This window comes from Neofelis nebulosa, chromosome 11 (genome assembly GCF_028018385.1).
Source record: "Neofelis nebulosa isolate mNeoNeb1 chromosome 11, mNeoNeb1.pri, whole genome shotgun sequence".
Taxonomy (NCBI): domain Eukaryota; kingdom Metazoa; phylum Chordata; class Mammalia; order Carnivora; family Felidae; genus Neofelis; species Neofelis nebulosa.
In genome coordinates, this window is record NC_080792.1 from 66183780 (window position 1) to 66204838 (window position 21059).

General features: G+C 42.2%; 1 protein-coding gene across 6 annotated transcripts in view; it reads right to left on the reverse strand.

The window, feature by feature from the left end:
• DGCR2 (DiGeorge syndrome critical region gene 2) overlaps window positions 1-21059 on the reverse strand; it is a 99473-nt gene that overhangs the window by 54677 nt on the left and 23737 nt on the right. For 4 of the 6 annotated variants that reach the window (XM_058692952.1, XM_058692951.1, XM_058692954.1 and 1 more), the window contains exon 2: window positions 10259-10381. The exons of the other annotated variants lie outside the window; for them this stretch is intronic. In XM_058692952.1, the coding sequence (XP_058548935.1) occupies window positions 10259-10381 (123 nt within the window). The remainder of the gene's footprint in view (window positions 1-10258; window positions 10382-21059) is intronic. 6 annotated transcript variants of the gene reach the window in all.

Genomic DNA, 21059 nt, shown 5'->3' on the forward strand with positions numbered 1-21059 from the left:
AGGATGGAATTTCCTATTTTGGCAAAAAAGGTTGTTGGCATTTTGATAGGGATTGTACTAAATCTGTAGATTGCTTGGATAGCATTGACAGCTTCTTAATTCTTCCAGTCTGCAAACATGGGATGTCCTTCCATTTATTAGTATCTTCTTTAACTTCTTTGAGCAATGTTTTATAGACTTCAGTGTACTAATCTTTCACCTCCCTGGTTAAATTTATTCCTAAGTGTTTTATTCTTTTTTAAGCTATTGTAAATGGAACCATTTCCTTATTCCTTTTTGTTCATTGTTAGTGTATTTTGTGTCCTTAAACTTTACTGAATTCTTTTATTAGTTCCAACAGTGTGTGTGAGTGAGTGAGTGTGTAAAATCATGTCATCTGTGATCAGGGATAATTTTACTTCTTCCTTCTCAATTCTGATGCTTTTATTTTCTTGTCTAAATGCTCTGGCTAGAATTAATTCCCATTACCATGTCGAAGTGATGAAATCCTTGTCCTCTTCCTGAGGAAAAGCTTTCAGTCTTTACTACTGAGTATGATGTTAGCTGTGGATGTGTCATCTATGGTCTTTATTATTTTTAGGTAGTTTCTTTCTATTCCCAGCTTGTTGAGTGTTTGTTACCATAAAAGAATGGTTAATGGTTAATTTTGCCAAGTATTTTTTTCTGAGCTGAGATGAACATGTAGTTATTTCCCCCACACTCTGTTAGTGTAGCACTATATTACATTGATTGACTTTAATTTGTTGAACCATCCTTGCATTCCAAGAGTAAATCCATTTGGTCATAGTATTTAATTCTTTTAATGTGCCGTTAGATTTTGTTTGCCAGTACTTTGTTCAGAATTTCTGCACCACTGTTCATGGAATATCAGTCTGTAATTTTGTTCCGGAAGCTTGTTTCCAGGAATTTTCCATTTCATCTAGGTCAACCAATTTGTTGGCATATAATTCTTCAGAATACTCTCTTACATAATTCTTTTTATTGGTAATAGTGTCCCAACTTTCATTTCTTCTTTTAGTTATTTGGGTGTTCTCTTTTTAGTCATTCTTGCTAAAGGTCTGCCAATTTTGTTGATCTTTGGGTTCATTGATTTTTCTGTTTTCTCCAATTTATCTCTGTTCTAATCTTTATTTTCTTCTTTCTCCTGGGTTTGGGTTTAGTTCATTCTTCTTTTTGTAGTTCCTTAAGGTGTAGAGTTAGGTTTCTGATTTGAGATCTTTTTTTACCTTTATTTACTTTAGAGAGAGAGAGAGCACTTGTGAGCGGGGGGTGGGGGTGGGGGAGGGAGAGAGAGAATCTTAAATCTTAAAGAATCATGACCCTGGGATCATGAACTGAGCTGAAATCAAGAGTTGAACGCTCAACCACGTGAGCCACCCAGGAGTCTCTTTTTTAATGTAACATTTACAGCCTTTTAGCACTGTTTTCATTATATCTCATTGGTTTTTCATATGCAGTGTTTTCATTTTCATTTGTCTCAAGATATTTTCTAGTGTCCTTTGTGATTTCTTCTTGATGCTAAGAGTACTGAATTTCCATTATTTGTGAATTTTCCCATTTTCCTCTTACTGTTCTAGTTTCATTCCATTGTGATTAGAAAATATACTTTGTATAATTTCAATCTTCTAACCTTATTGACTAGTTTTGTAGCCTAACATATGGTCTATCCTGGAGAATGTTACCTGCGCACTTGAGGGGGAAAAATGTGTATACTGCTGTTGTTGAGTGCTCTCTTAAGTCCTCAAGGCTCTGCTTACCTTTCTTTGTCCGTCTTGTTCCAGAGACTCAATTTCAAATGTCCTGTAAATTCACTTAGTCTTTCTTCTGACCAGTGGAGCATACTGTCCCTCTAGTGGATTTTTCAATTCAGTTACAGTATTTGTTTGGTCTTCTTTTTAATTTCTTACTCTTTGTTGGTGTTCTCATATTGTTCATAAATTATTTTCTTGATTTCCTTTAGTTTTCTGTGGTTTCCTTTAGCTTTTTGAGTATATTTAAGATAGTTTTAAAACATTTGTCTAGTATGTCCAATGCCTAGGTTTCTTCAAGGATAGTTTCTACCACTTAATTGTATTCCTTTAAATGGGCCATGTTTTCCTGTTCCTTTGATTGCCTTGTGATTTTATTGTTGAAAATTGGGCATCTGAATAAACAGCCACCTTTCCCAGTCTTTGCAGACTGGCTTTGTCTTTGAAGAAGACCTTTGCTAATTAGCAGGGTTTGTTCTGAGCCTTGAGACCAGCCTGGAGTGAAGGCTTAACGTCTCCTCAAGTCTTTTCCGCACGTGCATCTTGCCTGAGCCTGTGTGTGAACTTTTCTGATTCTTAAGTATACACAGCTGCTCTTAAAGGTCTTAATTTTGGGGCGCCTGGGTGGCTCCATCAGTTAAGCATCTGACTTCAGCTCTGGTCATGGTCTCAAGGCTCATGGGTCTGAGTCCCGCGTCGGGCTCTGTGCTGACAGCTCAGAGCCTGGAGCCCACTTTGGATTCTGTCTGTCTCTCTGCCCCTCCCTCGCTCATGCTCTGATTCTCTCTAAAAAATAAACATTAAAAAAAACAAACAAAGGTCTTAATTTCACAGAGTGTCACCCAACTCCTCAGGGTCTTCAATATTCGATTGTATCCCTCACCCCTAGTACCTTGCCCCAGGCATCTGCAGCTCTGGAGTCCCCTTGCAGCTTTCACAAACACCATTTTCACAGCTTGAGATATGAGCATCCCCCCCACCCCCGCCCCACCTCAGAGAAAACAGGTATCCCCAAACAGCCCCAGACAAGCTCAAATATTGCAGGTAAGGTCTGCCCTGCTCCCTCCTGGTAGAGGCAGGGAATTTGCAACTGGGCTGTTGCTCCCCTCAGATCTCCTGTGCTGGGGGCGGGAGGAGAGGGGGAGGGGAGTGGGTGGTGCAAAGGTGCGTAAAAATGCCACCAAACTTCGTACCATTTCAATGTGGCTTTTTCTTGACTAGGTGTTCCTGCAGACCTGTTTTCCAGAGCTTCTATAAAATTATTTTAGCTATTCTCTAGTTTCTTGCTTCATGTGTGCGCCCTCTGTCTGGGGATGAGGGTTTGAAGTTTCCTAGACTGCTGTTTTGCAAGATGTCAGATATATTTTCAAAGTTTGCTTTTTCTCCCTAAATTCTAAGTCTTTCTCATATATATCAGAGGTTATCATGTGCCACATTTTGCTCTAAGCACTTTATAGGTATCATGTTATGTAAGCCTCACCACAACCCTAAGAGGCAGGTACTATTATTTTTCCCATCTCATACTAGAGGACAATGAAGTTCAAAACCCATCTTGCCCACAGAACCACAGCCAGTAAGTGGTGGGGGCAGGGTTCCAGCCCTAGCAGCTTGGTTCTAAAGCCACCACCATTTTTCACACAGCACAGTTAGCCACCTCAGGTCACTCTGTGCTGACCCTTTTGGTCCAGGATGCTTTTTATTTAGAGTCCAGTGAGCATCCAGTAGATGTTTTTTTCTAGAGTCGAGAAAGCACTGGCTGTCTTTCAGGTCTAAGAGGAAGGTGGTCCAGGGGCACCTGGGTGGCTCAGTTGGTTAACCATCTGATTCTTGATTTCAGATCAGGTCATGATCTCATGGTTTGTGAGATCAAGCCCCACACTGGGCTCTGTGCTGACAGTGCAGAGCCCGCCTGGCATTCTCTTTCCCTCTCTCTCTGCCCTCCCCTGCTCGATTTCAATCTTGATCTCTCTCTCTCTCTCAAAATAAACAAACATTTAAAAAAAAGAAGGTGGCCCAGCTTATCAGAGGCTCTATAAACACTAGTGGGGTTCAAGTGAGCCTCAAGGTGGGGAGCAGAGTAGGAGAGTCAGCCTTTTAGTTGGGAATCCTCTATTATGTTCATACCTCTTCTACCCCTTCCAGAAGTGCCAGTTTCTCTAGGAAAGACTCCTCAAATCCTTTGCCTAGGGAAACAGCCCTGGCTGCTGGCACTGGAACAGCAGGGCAGAAAATATGGCTGAGGGTCTCACCTGTCCCCATAGAGAATTTATCTTAATTCCTCTTTTTGTCTCTTAATATTTATTTAAATTAACTCTCAAAAAAATATTTCAGTGGAATTGACACACAATGTTATATTAGTTTCAGGTACACAACATAGTGATTCGATTTCTCTGTATGTTACGCTATGTTCACCACAAGTGTAGCTACCATCTGTCACCATATAATGCTGTTACAGTATCATTTACTATATTCTTTATGTTGTGCCTTTTATACCCATGATTTATTCATTCCATGTTTTATTTCATTTTATTTTATTAATATGAAATTTATTGTCAAATTGGTTTCCATACAACACCCAGTGCTCATCCCAACAGGTGCCCTCCTCAATGAATTCCTCTGTCTTCAACCTCCACGGCTTCCCTCTGCTGGGCCTGGTGTCTCCTATTTTTCTGACTTTAAGTCCAAGTGTTGTCCATCAGACATATAATGCAAGCCACATTTCAACAAGAGAGGAAATTAATTTTAATAATTTAACCCAATATATTCAAAATACTATCATTTCAGCACATAATCAATATAAAAAAGTATCATTGAGGTGTTTTACTCTTTTATTGTACTGAGTCTGATATTCGGCATGTACTTTACACTCCAAGTCCATCCTTTTTCGAAATGGTCACAGTGCTCAATAGCCACACGTGCCTCCTGGGTACTCTACAGGGCAGTGATGGTATAGAAAATAAACCTCATGTCTGCCACTAGGAGAAAGAATCCTCTAGTTATGCAGAGTGAGAAGGGAGACAGGTGGTGAAGGAGAATCCCACCAACCCCATCCGTTCCCATGCCACGTGCCCACCAGCCTCAGTATCTCACGCCTCCAAGCCTTTCAGGGGTGCTGCTCATCAAACTGGCCCATTTCTTAATGGTCTCTCTCTCTCAAGCAGTCTCACGGTTACAGTTTCTCTGCCATGTTAAGTCAGTTTTCACTCTCTTCCTATTGGCTTTTCTTGGGGGGTGGGGAGGGGGAAGCTTTGATAATATCTAACATATTCCAAAGAACATATATATAACACATATTTAAGAAATAAAGCCTAAAAATACAGTTGTGAGCCCCCCATCTCAACCCCCACCCTACTTAAGAACTCAAACATCAGCTGTAGGGTTGTTTCTCCCAGTTTTATCCTCTGTCTCCCCACTGGGGAAGAATCAGGAGCCCGAATTTTCTGTATCAACATTTTGCCTTTTTTCTTTTGGTTTACCACACATGTATGTAGCTATACATAAGATAATGGTCACTTTGCTTGTCTTTATTGTACTGTACATACTTTTTGGCAACTTGCCTTCGTAACCTACAGGCTGTCTTGAAGACCCACTGATGTTGCTGCAAGAACCTACCATTCACTCACTGTCGTTGGTCCATAATATGCCATCGTGTGAACAAAGACATTTGGGTTGTTTCCAAGATGTTTATTAGTATGAAGAGTGCTACAGAATTTCTCTAGAGTTCCACCAAATGGAAATCATGGATCACAGAATACAAGAATGTTCAGCTTTGCAAGTTAATGCCGGTCCATCAATTTACCTTCCTCAACAGCAGCAGATTAAGATTTCCAACCCACTCACACCCTCTCCAACACTCAGTTTTGTCAGATGTCTTAATTTCTGCCAACAGACAGCTTAATTTTTGCCAATCTAAGTAACTGTAAAGCGGAATCTCACTGTAGCCTTGGAATACTAATGAGGCTGAGTATCTTTTTATATGTTTAACCACTGTTCTTGTTACTTTTTCTTTGACATGCCTGTGCGTCTTGTGTCCGTGGGTAGGAGTTCCTTAAATGTGCTGGACTATAATCCTTTATGGGCTATACACGTTGCAAATATACTCCCACTATGGCTTATCTGTTCACATTCTTTATGGGTACCTTTTGATAAAGGGAAGATCTTAATTTTAATCTAGTAAACTGGTCACTTTTACTTCAGAGTTGGTATTTTTTATGACTTAAAAACAAAAACATGGGGCGCCTGGGTGGCTCAGTCGGTTGAATGTTGGACTTCAGCTCAGGTCATGAACGCGCGGTCTGTGAGTTCGAGCCTTGCATTGGGCTCTGTGCTGACAGCTTGGAGCCTGCTTCCGATTCTGTGTCTCCCTCTCTCTCTGCCCCTCCCCTGCTCATGCTCTGTCTCTGTCTCTCAGAGATGAATAAATGTTAAAAAAAAAAATTAAAAACAAAACCAAAAAAACCTTTCCTACCTAGGTCATAAAAAAGTATTTTCCTAGACTGTGTTCTAGAAGCTGTTCTTCAATTAACCTGAAACTGGTTTTTCTGTACATTGTGTGTACATTCTTTCCCAAGTGTCACACACTATGAACTGAGGAATCTATCCTCTGCCCGAGAGATACGTAATTCTACTTTTGCCAGGTACTGTTTCTTGGGCCTATTTCTGGCAGCTCTTCTGCTGCATGGGCCAATCTGTGCTTCCCTGAACCGACAGTCAAGTCAGCCTCGACACTGATAAGGCAACTGTTCACACCTTACTCTTCTTCAAAGTGTCCTACAATATTAGGACTTCATTCTTCCAATTGTCACATTTCCCCAAAACCCCTGTGGAGATGCACTGAATCCACAGATCAATGTAAGAACAGGTGACTTAACCACATTGAGTCTTTCTAGCCAAGAAAACCCTGTTTCTATTTGTTCAAATCTTCTTTAATGTCTAATAAAGTTGTACACTTTTCTCCATTTAAAAATTATATGCATCTTATGTTAGTTCCCATTTACATCAAATATAGTTCAGTCAGCAGAACAGAAATCATGCTAGGTATTTCAAAAAGAGAGGAGTTTAATAGAGGGAACAGGTCCTTTCAGAACAATCAAAAAGGCCAGAGTGTGCATAAAAGTGAACCACCTGAACCTTCCCTTTTACCTCTGCAGTTGTAGTCCAGAGTCTGGAAGCTGCCCACAGGACAGGAAATGACAGAAAACCTCTGCCAGTTTCACAGCTGCTCTGCAGCCCAGCGGCAGCCAGCCAGAGGAAGATGTGGAAACCCTGCACTTCCTCATTTGGGGCTAAGCCCATGCACCCGCACCACTGCCAGAGGAAGAAGGAGCCCACCTCCCTTCTACCTTGCAAACTTCATGGGCAGGATCTCATGGGCCAACTGACATCCAAAGCCTGCTGGCAGCGGGGTCTGAATGTGATAGCCCCAGCCTTGCAGGCCAGACTATATCCAGCATGCCACCCGTTTCCCATCTTCCCCAAACATGCTGAAATTACTGGTCTACTGTTGCATCTTTTCCCATTTTCTTTGTCCCTGTGGTTTTATGTTTTTATACTCTTTCACTAAAATTTTAGCAGGCTTTCAGCAGGATGATGAAATAATCTTGTATGGTCTCTCCAGAAGTCCTGAAGTCCATGTTCAAAAACCTGACCAAGTGTGGCTAAGGCTTTGCACAGGTTTACTTAAACTCTCCCCAGATAAAGGAAGGCCACAGCAAAAGTGGTTATCAGCTAACCCCCTGTCCACACTCCTCTCCCCACACACAAAGATTTTTCTTCTTTTTCTGTTTCGGTAGGGGGAAATGTTAACGAGGATTTCACATACTTGTGATGTTTTTAAAAAATTAAATTTTTAAAAAATAAACTAGGAAAAATTGGACACAATTTCAGCAATTATTGATTTACAGAAGTGAGAAACAAGCATGAGAAACAAGCATTATATTATTCTTTGTCTATTTTGATAACTTTCATTTCTCAGAATTCCAACTTTAAAAACAAATAGAAATCAAAGCTTATCCCCTACCTGGATCATGGCATGCCACTATCCCATGGAACAGACAACAATACCAGACCCAAGAGGAGGCCAGGAGTGAGCCTGGAGGCGGACAGTGCCTCAGCCCTCTACCTCTCCTGGAATACTCCTCGGCCCTGTCAGGCTTCCCTGAGTTTTCACGCACTGCCATGCTCATCAGGCCCTCAGTGGTTGGGGCCTAGAGCACATTATCCATCCACTCAGAAATCTGGGCTCCCGTTGGATAGACTTTATTTCTCTTTTCTGGGGAGAAAATATGGCAACCTATGTAACCTCAAATCAACATTGTGCTGAGCAGACTTGTGACCCTCTGTGCCAGACCACGTGACCCAGAAATCAAATCTAGTCCCTGCCTTTATCAAATCCACAGCAGATGGAGAGATGAACAAGATGAACTAGAGTGGCTACTACCGTTTTCAGGTTCTATACAACAGGGTAGTTACTGTGCCTCAGCAAATAAGTTGTGTTCTACTTGAAAGCAAACGAAGAATCATTTGGTTCTTTGCTCACAGTATTCTCTAGGAGGCTGGATATGAAGTCTCACCCTGTAAGTCAGACCTGGGGAAGCTCTCAGTCACAACCACTGGTCCTCAACAGATGACCGAACATGGAATATCAGCACCCCAAGCACTGAGTATTTCATGCTCTCCGGGCTGGTACCAAAGGAAGGTGCAGGTGGGCTCTCAGACACAGGGCTGTCCCAGAAGCTTCTGCCCCAGCTGCCACCATTCAAATTCATCTGGAAAGGCAAGTACCTGACCACAGACATTTACAATCCAACGAACAGGCTCAAGGGATGACGGGGGGTGGGTAGGAATGCCCTCTAAATGGCCATATTTTCGGGTAAATTCAGTCTGACCAGACCACTTCTGTTTCTTATTTGGAAGCCCCTTCAAAGAACTGTCCCCAGCTCAAGTGTCACCTATTTGATACCCTACTGGATCTCCCTGGTTGGAGTTAATTGGTTTTCCTTCAGTACCTGACTTACAGGAATTATAACACTCCATTTACTGAATGTTAAAAAGGACCTCTGCTCTAGGCCAGGTCACACTTAGAAGGAGGACAGGTCTCCTGTTCTCAGGGAGGTCTAGAAGGAAAGATCAAGCATGGGTACAGGTAATGGTGAGAATTACCCATGGTTTGGGGCTCTTGGGTGGCTCAGTCGGTTAAGCGTCTGGCTCTTTGATTTTGGCTCAGGTCACAATCTCGCAGTTGTGAGATCAAGCCCCGCATCGGGCTCCATGCTGAGCATGGAGCCTGCTTGGGATTCTCACTCTCCTGCTCTCTTTGCCCCTCCTCTGTTTTCGCATGGGCAAGCGCGTGCACTCTTTCTCTCTCTCAAAATAAATAAATAAATAAATAAACATTTAAAAAGGAATTACCAGTGGGGTTCTGGATGCTGTCACAGGGAAGGAGCAGGTGCTGGCAGAAGCAAACCTCCAGGCAGAAGGCTCAGAGATGCCTGCTTACTGTGGCATCATCTGAGCCAAGCCCTGAAGGACAGGTAGGATCTGCCCACATGAAAACAGAACAAGAGAATCCCAGGAAAAGAGAAAGGCATGAATGAAGCATGTGTTTTCCACACACGCATGAGCACAGGGAAGACACTACCACCTCCCACCCCCAGAGAACCAGAGATGTAGCAAACACTGTTACTCATGGGTATGTCAGATTCCCTGAAGGTGCTGGGACAGAAACCAAATGGAGAACCAACAATTTAGACTTTCTGTGGCATCTGCATAGATCTTTAGGAGCCCATGCACTGTCAGGAGAAAACCCCCAAGTGAAAGATTACTAGGGACTGAGTGAGCAGGATGGGCTGGCCGAGCCAAGACAGTCCAAATGACCCGCAGGATTCTAGCGAAGTCTCAAACGGCACCTATCTCTAGAGCCAGGTATGGGGGGAGGCAAGAGGGCATCACACTTCAGGGGTACTGCTCTCAGGGCCAGCAGTGCCTTCTGAAATGTGACGTCCTTGGCATCCCTCTTGCCTCATCCTAGCCCCAACCCTGCCGTCTTGCAAGTTCTGGGATCTGCCCATGTTGGGCATCTATTTTTAAAAAGCAGAGAAAGAGGGGTGCCTGAGTGGCTCAGTCAGTTAAGCGTCCAACTTTGGTTCAGGTCGTGATCTTGTGGTTCGTGGGTTTGAGCCCTGCATCAGGTTCTGTGTTGACAGCTCAGAGCTCTCTGACAAAGAGCTGTGTTGACAGCTCAGAGCTTGGAGCCTGCTTTGGATTCTGTGTCTCCCTCTCTCTGCCCCTGCTCATGCTCTGTCTCTCTCTCTCAAAAATAAACATTAAAAAAAAAATTTTTTTTTTAAGCGAGAAAGAGAGAGGGGAGAGGGTTAGCTCAACACAACCTTCCAATGAGTGGATACAGCACTGGCTGCAGCAGACATCATCCTCCACCCCCGCCCGCCCCCAATCACACAGCTGTCATGGAGAGGCAGGGCCACTGGCGTCCACCTGCCCGACACACTCACCTGGACAGTCGGCTTCGTCGCTCTCATCCTCACAAGTCACCCAGCCGTCACACTGCCAGGGGAGGGGGATGCACTGGATGGCACCACTGCGACAGGCAAACTGCCCTGGGTTGCACCGCAGTTCTGTGGAACCAAAGGGCAAGAGGCCATTGAGGAAGCCGCAGCAGCAGTGGAGACCTGTGACAGCCAAGCCTGCCATCACCGGGTCCTGCTGCCGCTCAGACCCATGAGTGTGGGCCCTACACAGTCAGCCTGCCCACAGCCCACCTCCTCAGGGGCCTGCATGCGTGCCCCAAGGAGGAGCCAAGAGCTGTGCCTGTGACACAAGTCCCCAGAGCAATGCACCCCCAAGACATCGATCTTTATGCACCACCTCAAATACACACTTGACACTTCTGCTCCGAGTCAGGCTCTGCACTAGACTACAGAGGTCACAAGAGGGCACACCTCTCACCTCCTGAGGGATTCTGGGTCAACAGGGATGAGACACACACACACAGGTTTCTGACAAAGGGCAAATCAGTAGGGAGCACCACAGGAGTGCTCAAACAGCATGAAGGAAGGAGAAACTGCCTGCACCTGAGGGGCTCTGGAATCCTTCTTAAAGAAGGTGGATGTAAACAGGGTTCCCAAGGCAGGTTGACGGTTTCAGTAGACACACCTGATGTAGGAAAAGAACATTCCAGTAGACACATCTAATGTAGGAAAAGAACATTCCAGAAAAAAGTTAAGGCTTATGGAACTATCACAAGGCAGGAAAATATGCCAAATAGACTTATATTTCTGGTCGTGAGCTGACAAACGACCAGAAATATAAAAGAGGTCAGACTGTGGAGACTCTGACCCTTACTGAGAATGTTGTAGACAGCCAGAGGTAATTTAGTCAGTTAAGTAACATGATGATATCTGTGTTTTAAGCAAGGTAGAACTGGCAGTGATTTCTGGAAACAATTATAATAGAGGTACCACACAAAAATATTAAATATTTCAGCAAAGTAAAAGCTTGAACTGAGGCAGGGTCAGCAAACTACAACTCACAGGCCAACTCCTGCTCTTTCCACTTGGTTTTTAAATAAAGTTTTATTGGAACACAGCCACAAATACCTATGGTCTGTGGCTGCTTTTGAGCTACAACAGCAGAGTTGTGACTAATGACTAACAGAGACTAAATGACCTGCAAAGACAAAAATATTTACTCTCTGGTCCCTCAAACCAGACTTGTGAAATGAGGTAACAGCTGCTATATGGAAAAAGCTAGAACGAAGGAAAAGCATGAGGTGTGAGGGATGAGGTCTTGCACACCAACCCGATGACACAGGAAGAAGAAACAAACAAAGCTCACTTACGAACGAAAATACACAGCTCTATCTGCTCCCTCTGGGGTCTTCCTTGTCCTGGAATCATTCCACTGAAATCCAGGAAGGAAAAGGAACTATTCCCATCCCTGAGTCCTGTCCCACCACTGGCCTAAGTAACAAGAGGCAATCATCACTCTAATTAACCAAGGAAGACAAACCTAGCAAATCAGGTAGGATGTGGAAGCTAGGCCTGACCCCTCCCCTCACCACCACCCCTAGACAGCCACGTTGGGCATCGTTGCCTCAGTGTCTGTATGTTCAGGAGAGCCTCTTCAGTGCTCTGCAAAGAGGGACAACCCACATCCCCACCAGGGTCAGGCATACATCTGAGAGTCTTCCACTCTGAGGTGGGGATGGAACAAGGGCCAAGGCAAGGAACTGGGAATCCAGTGTTCATTCCTCTCTGCCTGCCACTACACACTGGTGATAGATCAGTCCATCTAACCATAAGGAAAACCTTGTTATATATATATAACACTGACAAAATAGTCACAATGGTGTATATTTTGTAAAGGCTTTCAGCCAAGATGGAGTTATAGGCATAGTTAACTATTCACTTGAAACAACTAGGGGGAGAAAAAGGATAACATAAAAGAAAACACCAGTATTCCAGACATTGACATCAAACAACAAAGGATAATGTCCCTGAGTTGGGAAACATATGAGGTGAGCCTTACTGCCTCAAGAACATTTCCAGGCTACAAAGCAGGAAGAGGGACTCCAGGGCAGGTTGGGGGAGGGGGGTTGGGGGAGGTGGGGGGCAGGTGCAGAAGACTCTTGGAGGTGAGTGGATACAGCTAAAAATTGGGAAAAGCCAGGCAGGCAGCAATCATAGAACGCTCCAGAAAGTCCCGGAGAGAGATGCACAGATGTTAAGACTGCAAAGATCCAGGGGCACCTGGGTGCCTCAGTTGGTTAAGCATCTGACCATGATCTCACAGCTCGTGAGTTCGAGACCCGCATCCAGCTCTGTGCTGACAGCTCAGACCCTGGAGCCTGCTTCGGATTATGTGTCTCCATCTCTCTCTGCCTCTCCCCTGCTCATGATCTGTCTCTCTCTCTCTCTCTCTCAAAAATAAATAAACATTAAAAATAATTTTTTTTAAAACTCCAGAGATCCAGAGAGGAATTCCTCGGGGAATGAAGCAAAGTACTTGATCAGTGTGTGGTGTGAAGAAACTACCCCAGGTTGGAGAGAAAACTACCCTATAGGATAACAGGGAAACAACAATTGCAGTTCAGCAGGACCACAAATGGTGTACGTTCTCAGGACCCAGAGTGGAAAAGCTCATAACCTGTAGGGCATTAAGTAAATTTACTCAGATGAGTCCTATCTCGTTAGTGGAGAAAAATTAACTCCAGACTAAACGCAGCCTAACAATGATTAAAAGCAAGAGCTGAAAGGATCAAGTTGTTTCCAAGTAACATCCTAGAACAAAGCTCAAGAATATTTATAGGAATGCAAAAATAGGCAACAACCAAAAAAGGCAAGATTCACAAAGTCTGGCATTCAATAAAAAAATTACCAGACATACAAAGAAACAGAAAATTATGACCAAAATGAAAAGAATTCAATCAAACTGACTCAGAAATGGTACAAATGATAGGGTACACAAGGACATTAAAGTTAAAACCGAGTTACAAGTGCTCAAGAAGCTAGAGGAAAAATCAAACACATTAAGTATATATGGAAGATTTTAAGAAAGAATCAAACCCACTGCCTAGAGATGAAAACTACAAGGCCTAGCATGAACAGAGTCAGTTTTACAGAGGAAAAGATGAGTGACTTGAAGACAACAATAAAAACTCTAAATTAAAACACAGCAGGGATGGCACAAAAACAGACACAGAGACCAATGGAATAGAATAGAAACCCCAGAACTAGACCCACAAACATATGGCCAACTAATCTTTGACAAAGCAGGAAAGAATATCCAATGGAAAAAAGACAGTCTCTTTAACAAATGGTGCTGGGAGAACTGGACAGCAACATGCAGAAGGTTGAAACTAGACCACTTTCTCACACCATTCACATGGTGAGAATAAATTCAAAATGGATAAAGGACCTGAATGTGAGACACGAAACCATCAAAACCCTAGAGGAGAAAGCAGGAAAAGACCTCTCTGACCTCAGCCGTAGCAATTTCTTACTTGACACATCCCCAAAGGTAAGGGAATTAAAAGCAAAAATGAACTACTGGGACCTTATGAAGATAAAAAGCTTCTGCACAGCAAAGGAAACAACCAACAAAACTAAAAGGCAACCAACGGAATGGGAAAAGATATTTGCAAATGACTTATCGGACAAAGGGCTAGTATCCAAAATCTATAAAGAGCTCACCAAACTCCACACCCTAAAAACAAATAACCCAGTGAAGAAATGGGCAGAAAACATGAAGAGACACTTCTCTAAAGAAGACATCCGGATGGCCAACAGGCACATGAAAAGATGCTCAACGTCGCTCCTCATCAGGGAAATACAAATCAAAACCACACTCAGATATCACCTCACGCCAGTCAGAGTGGCCAAAATGAACAAATCAGGAGACTATAGATGCTGGAGAGGATGTGGAGAAACGGGAACCCTCTTGCACTGTTGGTGGGAATGCAAATTGGTGCAGCCACTCTGGAAAACAGTGTGGAGGTTCCTCAAAAAATTAAAAATAGACCTACCCTATGACCCAGCAATAGCACTGCTAGGAATTTACCCAAGGGATACAGGAGTACTGATGCATAGGGGCACTTGTACCCCAATGTTTATAGCAGCACTCTCAACAATAGCCAAATTATGGAAAGAGTCTAAATGTCCATCAACTGATGAATGGATAAAAAAATTGTGGTTTATATACACAATGGAGTACTACGTGGCAACGAGAAAGAATGAAATATGGCCCTTTGTAGCAACGTGGATGGAACTGGAGAGTGTGATGCTAAGTGAAATAAGCCAGACAGAGAAAGGTATGGTTTCACTCTTATGTGGATCCAGAGAAACTTAACAGAAACCCATGGGGGAGGGGAAGGGAAAAAAAAAAAAAAAAAAGAGGTTAGAGTGGAAGAGAGCCAAAGCATAAGAGACTCTTAAAAACTGAGAACAAACTGAGGGTTGATGGGGGGTGGGAGGGAGGGGAGGGTGGGTGATGGGTATTGAGGAGGGCACCTTTTGGGATGAGCACTGGGTGTTGTATGGAAACCAATTTGACAATAAACTTCATATATTGAAAAAAAATAAAAAAGAAATAAAACACAGGGGGGAAAAGGCTGGAAAAAATGAACTGTGAGCTGTGGGACACATGGACGGAGCAGGGGGAGGGGGAGACGAACAACAGACAAAATATTTTAAGAAACAATGGCAAAAAACTTCCCAATGTGATGAAAACCCATAAATCCACGTCAGTCAGTGAACCCCAAACAGAAGAAATAGAAAGAAGACTAGTCTAAGGCAAATTACGATTAAATTGCTTAAAACTAGCGATAAAGAGAAAATCTTGAGTAGCCAGAGAGGGGTGCCTGGATGGCTCAACTGGCTAAGAATCCAACTCCTGAATTCAGTTCAGGTCACAATCCCAGGGTGGTGAGCATGATCCCGTGCTGAGCATGGAAGCCAGCTTAAGATACTCTTTCGGGGTGCCTGCGTGGCTCAGTCCAACTTCGGCTCAGGTCACAAGAGCATGGTTTGTGAGTTCAAGCCCCACATCGGGCTCGCCAATGTCAGTGTGGAGCCTGCTTTGGATCCCCTGTCTCCCTCTCTCTCTCTGCCTCCCCTGCTCATGCTCCCTCAAAAATAAATAAAACATTAAAAAGAGAGAGAGAGAGAGAGAGAGAGAGAGAGAGAGAGAGAGTAACCAGAGGAAAAAGACATAGTCAGCACAGGAAAACAAAGACAATGGCAGATTTCTCATTAGAAACCATACAAGCTGGAAGACAGTGGAGCAACACTTTTTAAACTTTTTTTTTTTTTTTACATTTATTTATTTTTGAGAGACAGAGCACAAGTAGGGAGGGGCAGAGAGAGAAGGAGACAGAATCCGAAGCAGGCTCCAGGCTCGCAGCACAGAGCCCGATGCGGGGCTCAAACTCACAGACCATGAGATCATGACCTGAGCCAAAGTCGGATGCTCAACTGACTGAGCCACCCAGGCACCCCTGGAGCGACACTTTTAAGTTCTGAAAACAAAAAAAGCAGACACCCTAGAATTACTTAAAGCAAAAATGGAAATAGAACTTTGACAGCAACACAAAAGCTGGGAAGGGAAAAGCAGAAGCATACCATTTCAAGGCTTATGCTACAGAAAAAGCAGTCTGTCACATGGTCAACTGCAGAAAGTTAAAGATGAATACCACTAAACTTGTACAAGAATTTTAACAAATTAGCCAACAAAGAAGACAAAACTGAATACAAATACTCAATCCAAAAGAAGGCAAAAAGAAAAAGGAAACAAGTGGTACAAATAGAAAATAACAAAATGGCAGATTTTAATTAATTTTGCCTAATCAAACAGATGAGCTGATCCAAACACCCCAGTTAAAAAGCAGAATTTGTCCCATAAATTAAAAAAAAAAAAAAATTCCCAAGACCCAATTACATATGGTCTAAATGAAACCCTCTTTAAGTAAGACACAAATAGGGGAAAATTAAAGAATGGAAAAGATATACCATGCTAACACTGATCAAAAGAAAGCTGGAGTAGCCAAATTAGTATCACACAAAGTAGACTTCAGAGCAAATAATATTACCAGGAATAAATAAGGTCACTGAATAATGACAAAAGATAAAATGATCCTAAATGTTTATGCCTCTATAGCAGAGCTTTAAAATATGAAGGGACAACTGTTATCACTAAGAGACAAATTCACAACTAATTTTCCATCCCCTCTCTCAATAACTGATAGAGGAAGCAGACAGGAAATTGGCAAGGATATAGACAACCTAAACAACACTAACCAACATTTACAGAACTCTCCAGCCAATGACAACAGAATACACATTTTTTCCATAAGCATTTACAACATTTACAATAGATAATATTATGAGCCATAAAACAAGTTGCCAATAAATTTATAACGATTCAATGTTGTTTGACTACAACCGAATTAAATTACAAATCAATGACAGATAATCTGGAAAATCCCTCAACTGTATGGAAACAACTGACACACTACTAAATAGCCTATGGGTAAAAGAAGAAATGAAAAGGGAAATAAGAAAACATTTTAAATCAATGAAAATTTGTGGAATGCAACTAAAACAGTTCTCAGAGGCAAATGCACTACATTAAACTCTTATCAGAAAAGAAAAAAGGTCTCAAATCAGTATCCCCAGCTTTTTAAGAAATTGGCATAGCAAATGAAACCCAAAGTAAATAGCAGAAAAGGAATAATGAAGATTAGAGTGGAATATATAAAGCAGAATATTAGAGAAAATAAGGAAAACAAAAGCTATGTTTTTAGAAGATTAATAACATTAATAAATCTCTAGTCAGGCTAACCAGGAAAAAAATTAAGAACACAAAATACCAGTATCAGAAGAAAGGTGTCATCACTATGATTACAGAAATATTAAAAAGGATAATAAGGAGTGAGAGAATAATAAGGCAATAGTACCAACAATTCTATATCAGTAAGTTTGATAATTTATTTTTATTTTTATTTTTTAACGTTTTATTTATTTTTGAGACAGAGAGAGACAGAGCATGAACGGGGGAGGGGCAGAGAGAGAGGGAGACACAGAATCGGAAGCAGGCTCCAGGCTCTGAGCCATCAGCCCAGAGCCCGACGCGGGGCTCGAACTCACGGACCGTGAGATCGTGACCTGAGCCGAAGTCGGACGCCCAACCGACTGAGCCACCCAGGCGCCCCAGTAAGTTTGATAATTTAGATGAAATGAACAAATTCCTTGAAAGGCACAAACTGCCAAAGCTCACTCAAAAAGAAATCAATAACCTGAATAACCTTAGAGCCACATAAGAAACTGAATTTTTAGTTAAAACCTTCACCCAAAGCAATTCCAGGCCCAGATGGCTTCACTGGAAAATTCTACTACAGACTTAAGGAAGAAATAAGACCAATTCTATACAAACTGTTCCAGAAATTAAAATACTTAAAATTACCTTAATGACAGCATCAAAAAACCAAAAAAAAAAAAACAAAAAAATGGGAAAGCAGTATTTATCCCATGGGATAAATCTAATGACAGATGTACAAGTCCTACATGTTGAACATTACAGAATATTGCTAAGAGAAAATTTTTAAAGACCTAAACCCATGGGGACATATGAAGTATTCATGGATCAACAGATTCAACGTTGTTAACGTCAATTCTCCCCACATCCATCTACAGATTCAATGCAATACAAATCAATATTCCAGCAGGCTTTTCTAGAAATTGACAAACTGACTCTAAAATTCACATGAAAATACAAAGGACTTAAAATACCCAAGACAACTTTGAAAAGGAAGAACAAAGTTGGAGGACTTACACTATCTGATTCCAAGACTTACTGTAAAGGTACAGTAAACATGACAGTGTGCCATAAGCATCAAAGACAGGCATCAAGATCAATGGAACCATAATAGAGTCCAGAAATAGGCCCACATAAGTGGACAAGTGATTTACAATGAAGGTATAGTATCAAGGCAATTCCCTAGGGAAGGAACAGTCTTTTCAACAAATGGTCCTGGATATCCATCCATCAAAAAACAGAGAAGGAAGAATGAAAGAATTTCGATCCATTCCTTGTACCAAAATCTAACTCAAAATAGATCACAGATGTGGGGTGCCTGGATGGCTCAGTTGGTTAAGCACCCAACTTCGGCTCAGGTCATGATCTCACAGCACTTGAGTTCAAGCCCCACATCAGGCTCTGTACTGACAACTTGGAGCCTGGAGCCTGATTCAGATTATATGTGTCTCCCTCTCTGCTCCTCCCCGGCTCGTACTATGTCTCTCCCTCTCTCTTTCTCAAAAATAAACATTCAAAAAAATTATTAAAAAGTACAGATCACAGACGCAAACCTATAAAACTTTGATGAGAAAACATCGGAGAAAATCTTTGTGAACTGGAGTTCAGCAAAGATTTCTTCGATTCACACTGCCAAAGTACGACCCATAAAAGAAAAAGTTGATAAATTAGACTTCACCAAAATTGAGAACTTTTCTTCTTCAAAAACACTGTTAAGAGAATGAAAAAACAAGTCACATAATGTGAGGAAACACATGTATATCGACTATCTGATAAAGGGCTTGTATCCAGAATATATAAAGAACTCTCAAATTTCACTAATAAGAAAACCCACGCAATTTCAAAGTGGCAAAATATTTTAAAGGACATTTAACCAAAGAAGGTACACAGATGGCAAAAAAGCACATGAAAGATGCTCATCATTAGTCATTAAGGAAATACAAATTAAAACCATAATGAGATACCATTACCTACTTATCAAAATAGCTAAAATTAAAAAGAATGATGATACCAAGTATTCACAAGTATGTGAAGTAATTGGAACCCTGCTACATTGCTAGTGGGAATGCAAAATTGTACACCTACTTTGGAAAACAATTTGACAGGGGCATATGGCTGGCTCAGTCAAAAGAGCATGCAATTCTTGATCTCAGATCATGAGGAGTTCGAGCCCTATATTGAGTGTAGACACTACTAAAAACTAAATTTAAAAACTAAATTTAAAAAAAGGAAACAATTTGACCATTTGTAGAAAGCTGAATATACACCCATCATATGACCTAGTCATTCCACTTCCAGGCATTTACCCAAGTTACACATCTACACAAAGAGTAATTTTATTTGGGGTGCCTGGGAGGCTTGGTCGGTTAAGCTCCCAACTTCGACTCAGGTCATGATCTCATGGTTCGTGAGTTTGAGCCCCATGTCGGGTTCTGTGCTGACAGCTCAGAGCCTGGAGCCTGCTTCAAATTCTATGTCTCCTTCTCTCTCTGCTCCTGCTCCATTCTCACTGTCTCTCCCTCTCTCAAAAATAAACATTAAAAAAAAAATTTTAAGAGTAATTTTATTTGTAATATCCCAAAGCTGGAAACCCAAATATCCAAAATAATTGAATGGATAAACAAACTGCAGTATAGCCACAAACCAGACTACTTAACTCAGCAATATAAAAGAATCAACCGTTGATACATGCAGAAACAGGTTTTTTTAAAAAAGCAGCCAGCTACAGGGGCACCTGGATGGCTCAGTCCATTAAGCATCCGACTTTGGCTCAGGTCATGATCTCGAGGTTCACAAGTTCAAGCCCCACAATGGGCTCTGTGCTGACAGCTTGGAGCTCAGACCCTGGAACTTGCTTCAGATTCTGTGTCTCCCCCTCTCTCTTTCTGCCCCTCCCCTCCCTGCTTGAGCTGTGTGTGTGTGTGTGTGTGTGTGTGTGTGTGTGTCAAAAATAAACATTAAAAAAAAAAAAAAAAAAAAAAAGACCAGCCAGCTACAGAGTTTTTTGCCAAACCCTGTCCTAGAGGATAAATCTTTACTTTCCACCCAATACCCAACACCCAGCTCTGTGGGACACTCACTAAATGTCAGATGAACTGAACTGCTCAAAGATCTTCTTCCTCAATTCTTTAAGTTGGCAACAAAGTGTCATCAGTTCCCAGATATCTGTGGGGAAGGTTCTCTCCCTTCCTGATTCACCTGCAGTGCAGGGGCTCTTCAGACAGCAATCCAATGGGTGAGTCACTGGTTAATACATGTGAATCACTCATTCAAAAAATATTTACCAAGCGCCACTTTGTGCCAGGCAACTCTCCTAGGCCAGAGTGGTAAACAAAGCAGGTAGACCCAGGACAGGACAGAGCTTGCCTCGTATGGTGGGGACTGACACACAGTTGCTTGGTAGGTCGGCCGTGGATTCTAATGGGTCTCACTGGCATAACTCTAGCTACAGATCAACATTCCTTCTCCTTTTCTTCCTCACTATCCTCTCAAGTCCCTTTGTAAAGCAGCCAGCACAATTTCTGCCAAATCTGAAGTTGCTCAAAAACAGTCACCCCCTCTTCCCACTACTGGCTTTTGCCAAGGTCCTGCCCCCGGCTTTCTCTTGTAATGCCTGTCTTCTGGCTATAAAATGGGAGACACAGACAAGTTCTTCTTAGCCAATGGATTGTTGACACTTTTCAGAATAAGCTATGCCCTAACCATGTAGGTGCAAAGGCCACAGTACCAAAATAAGCACTTCTTTCTCATTAAGCATTTCTCAAATGTTTTCATTCTCAAACTCCTTTCATGCTTAAAACTTCTGAGGACCCCAAAGACCTTTGGTGTAGGAGGATTATATCCACCAACGTTTACTGTATTAGATATTGAAACTGAGAAATTTTGTTTTTTTGTATATTTATTTGAGAGAGTGTGCACACGAGTGGGGGAGGGGCAGAGAAAGAGAACCCCAAGCAGGCTCCAGGTTGTCAGCCCAGAGCCTGA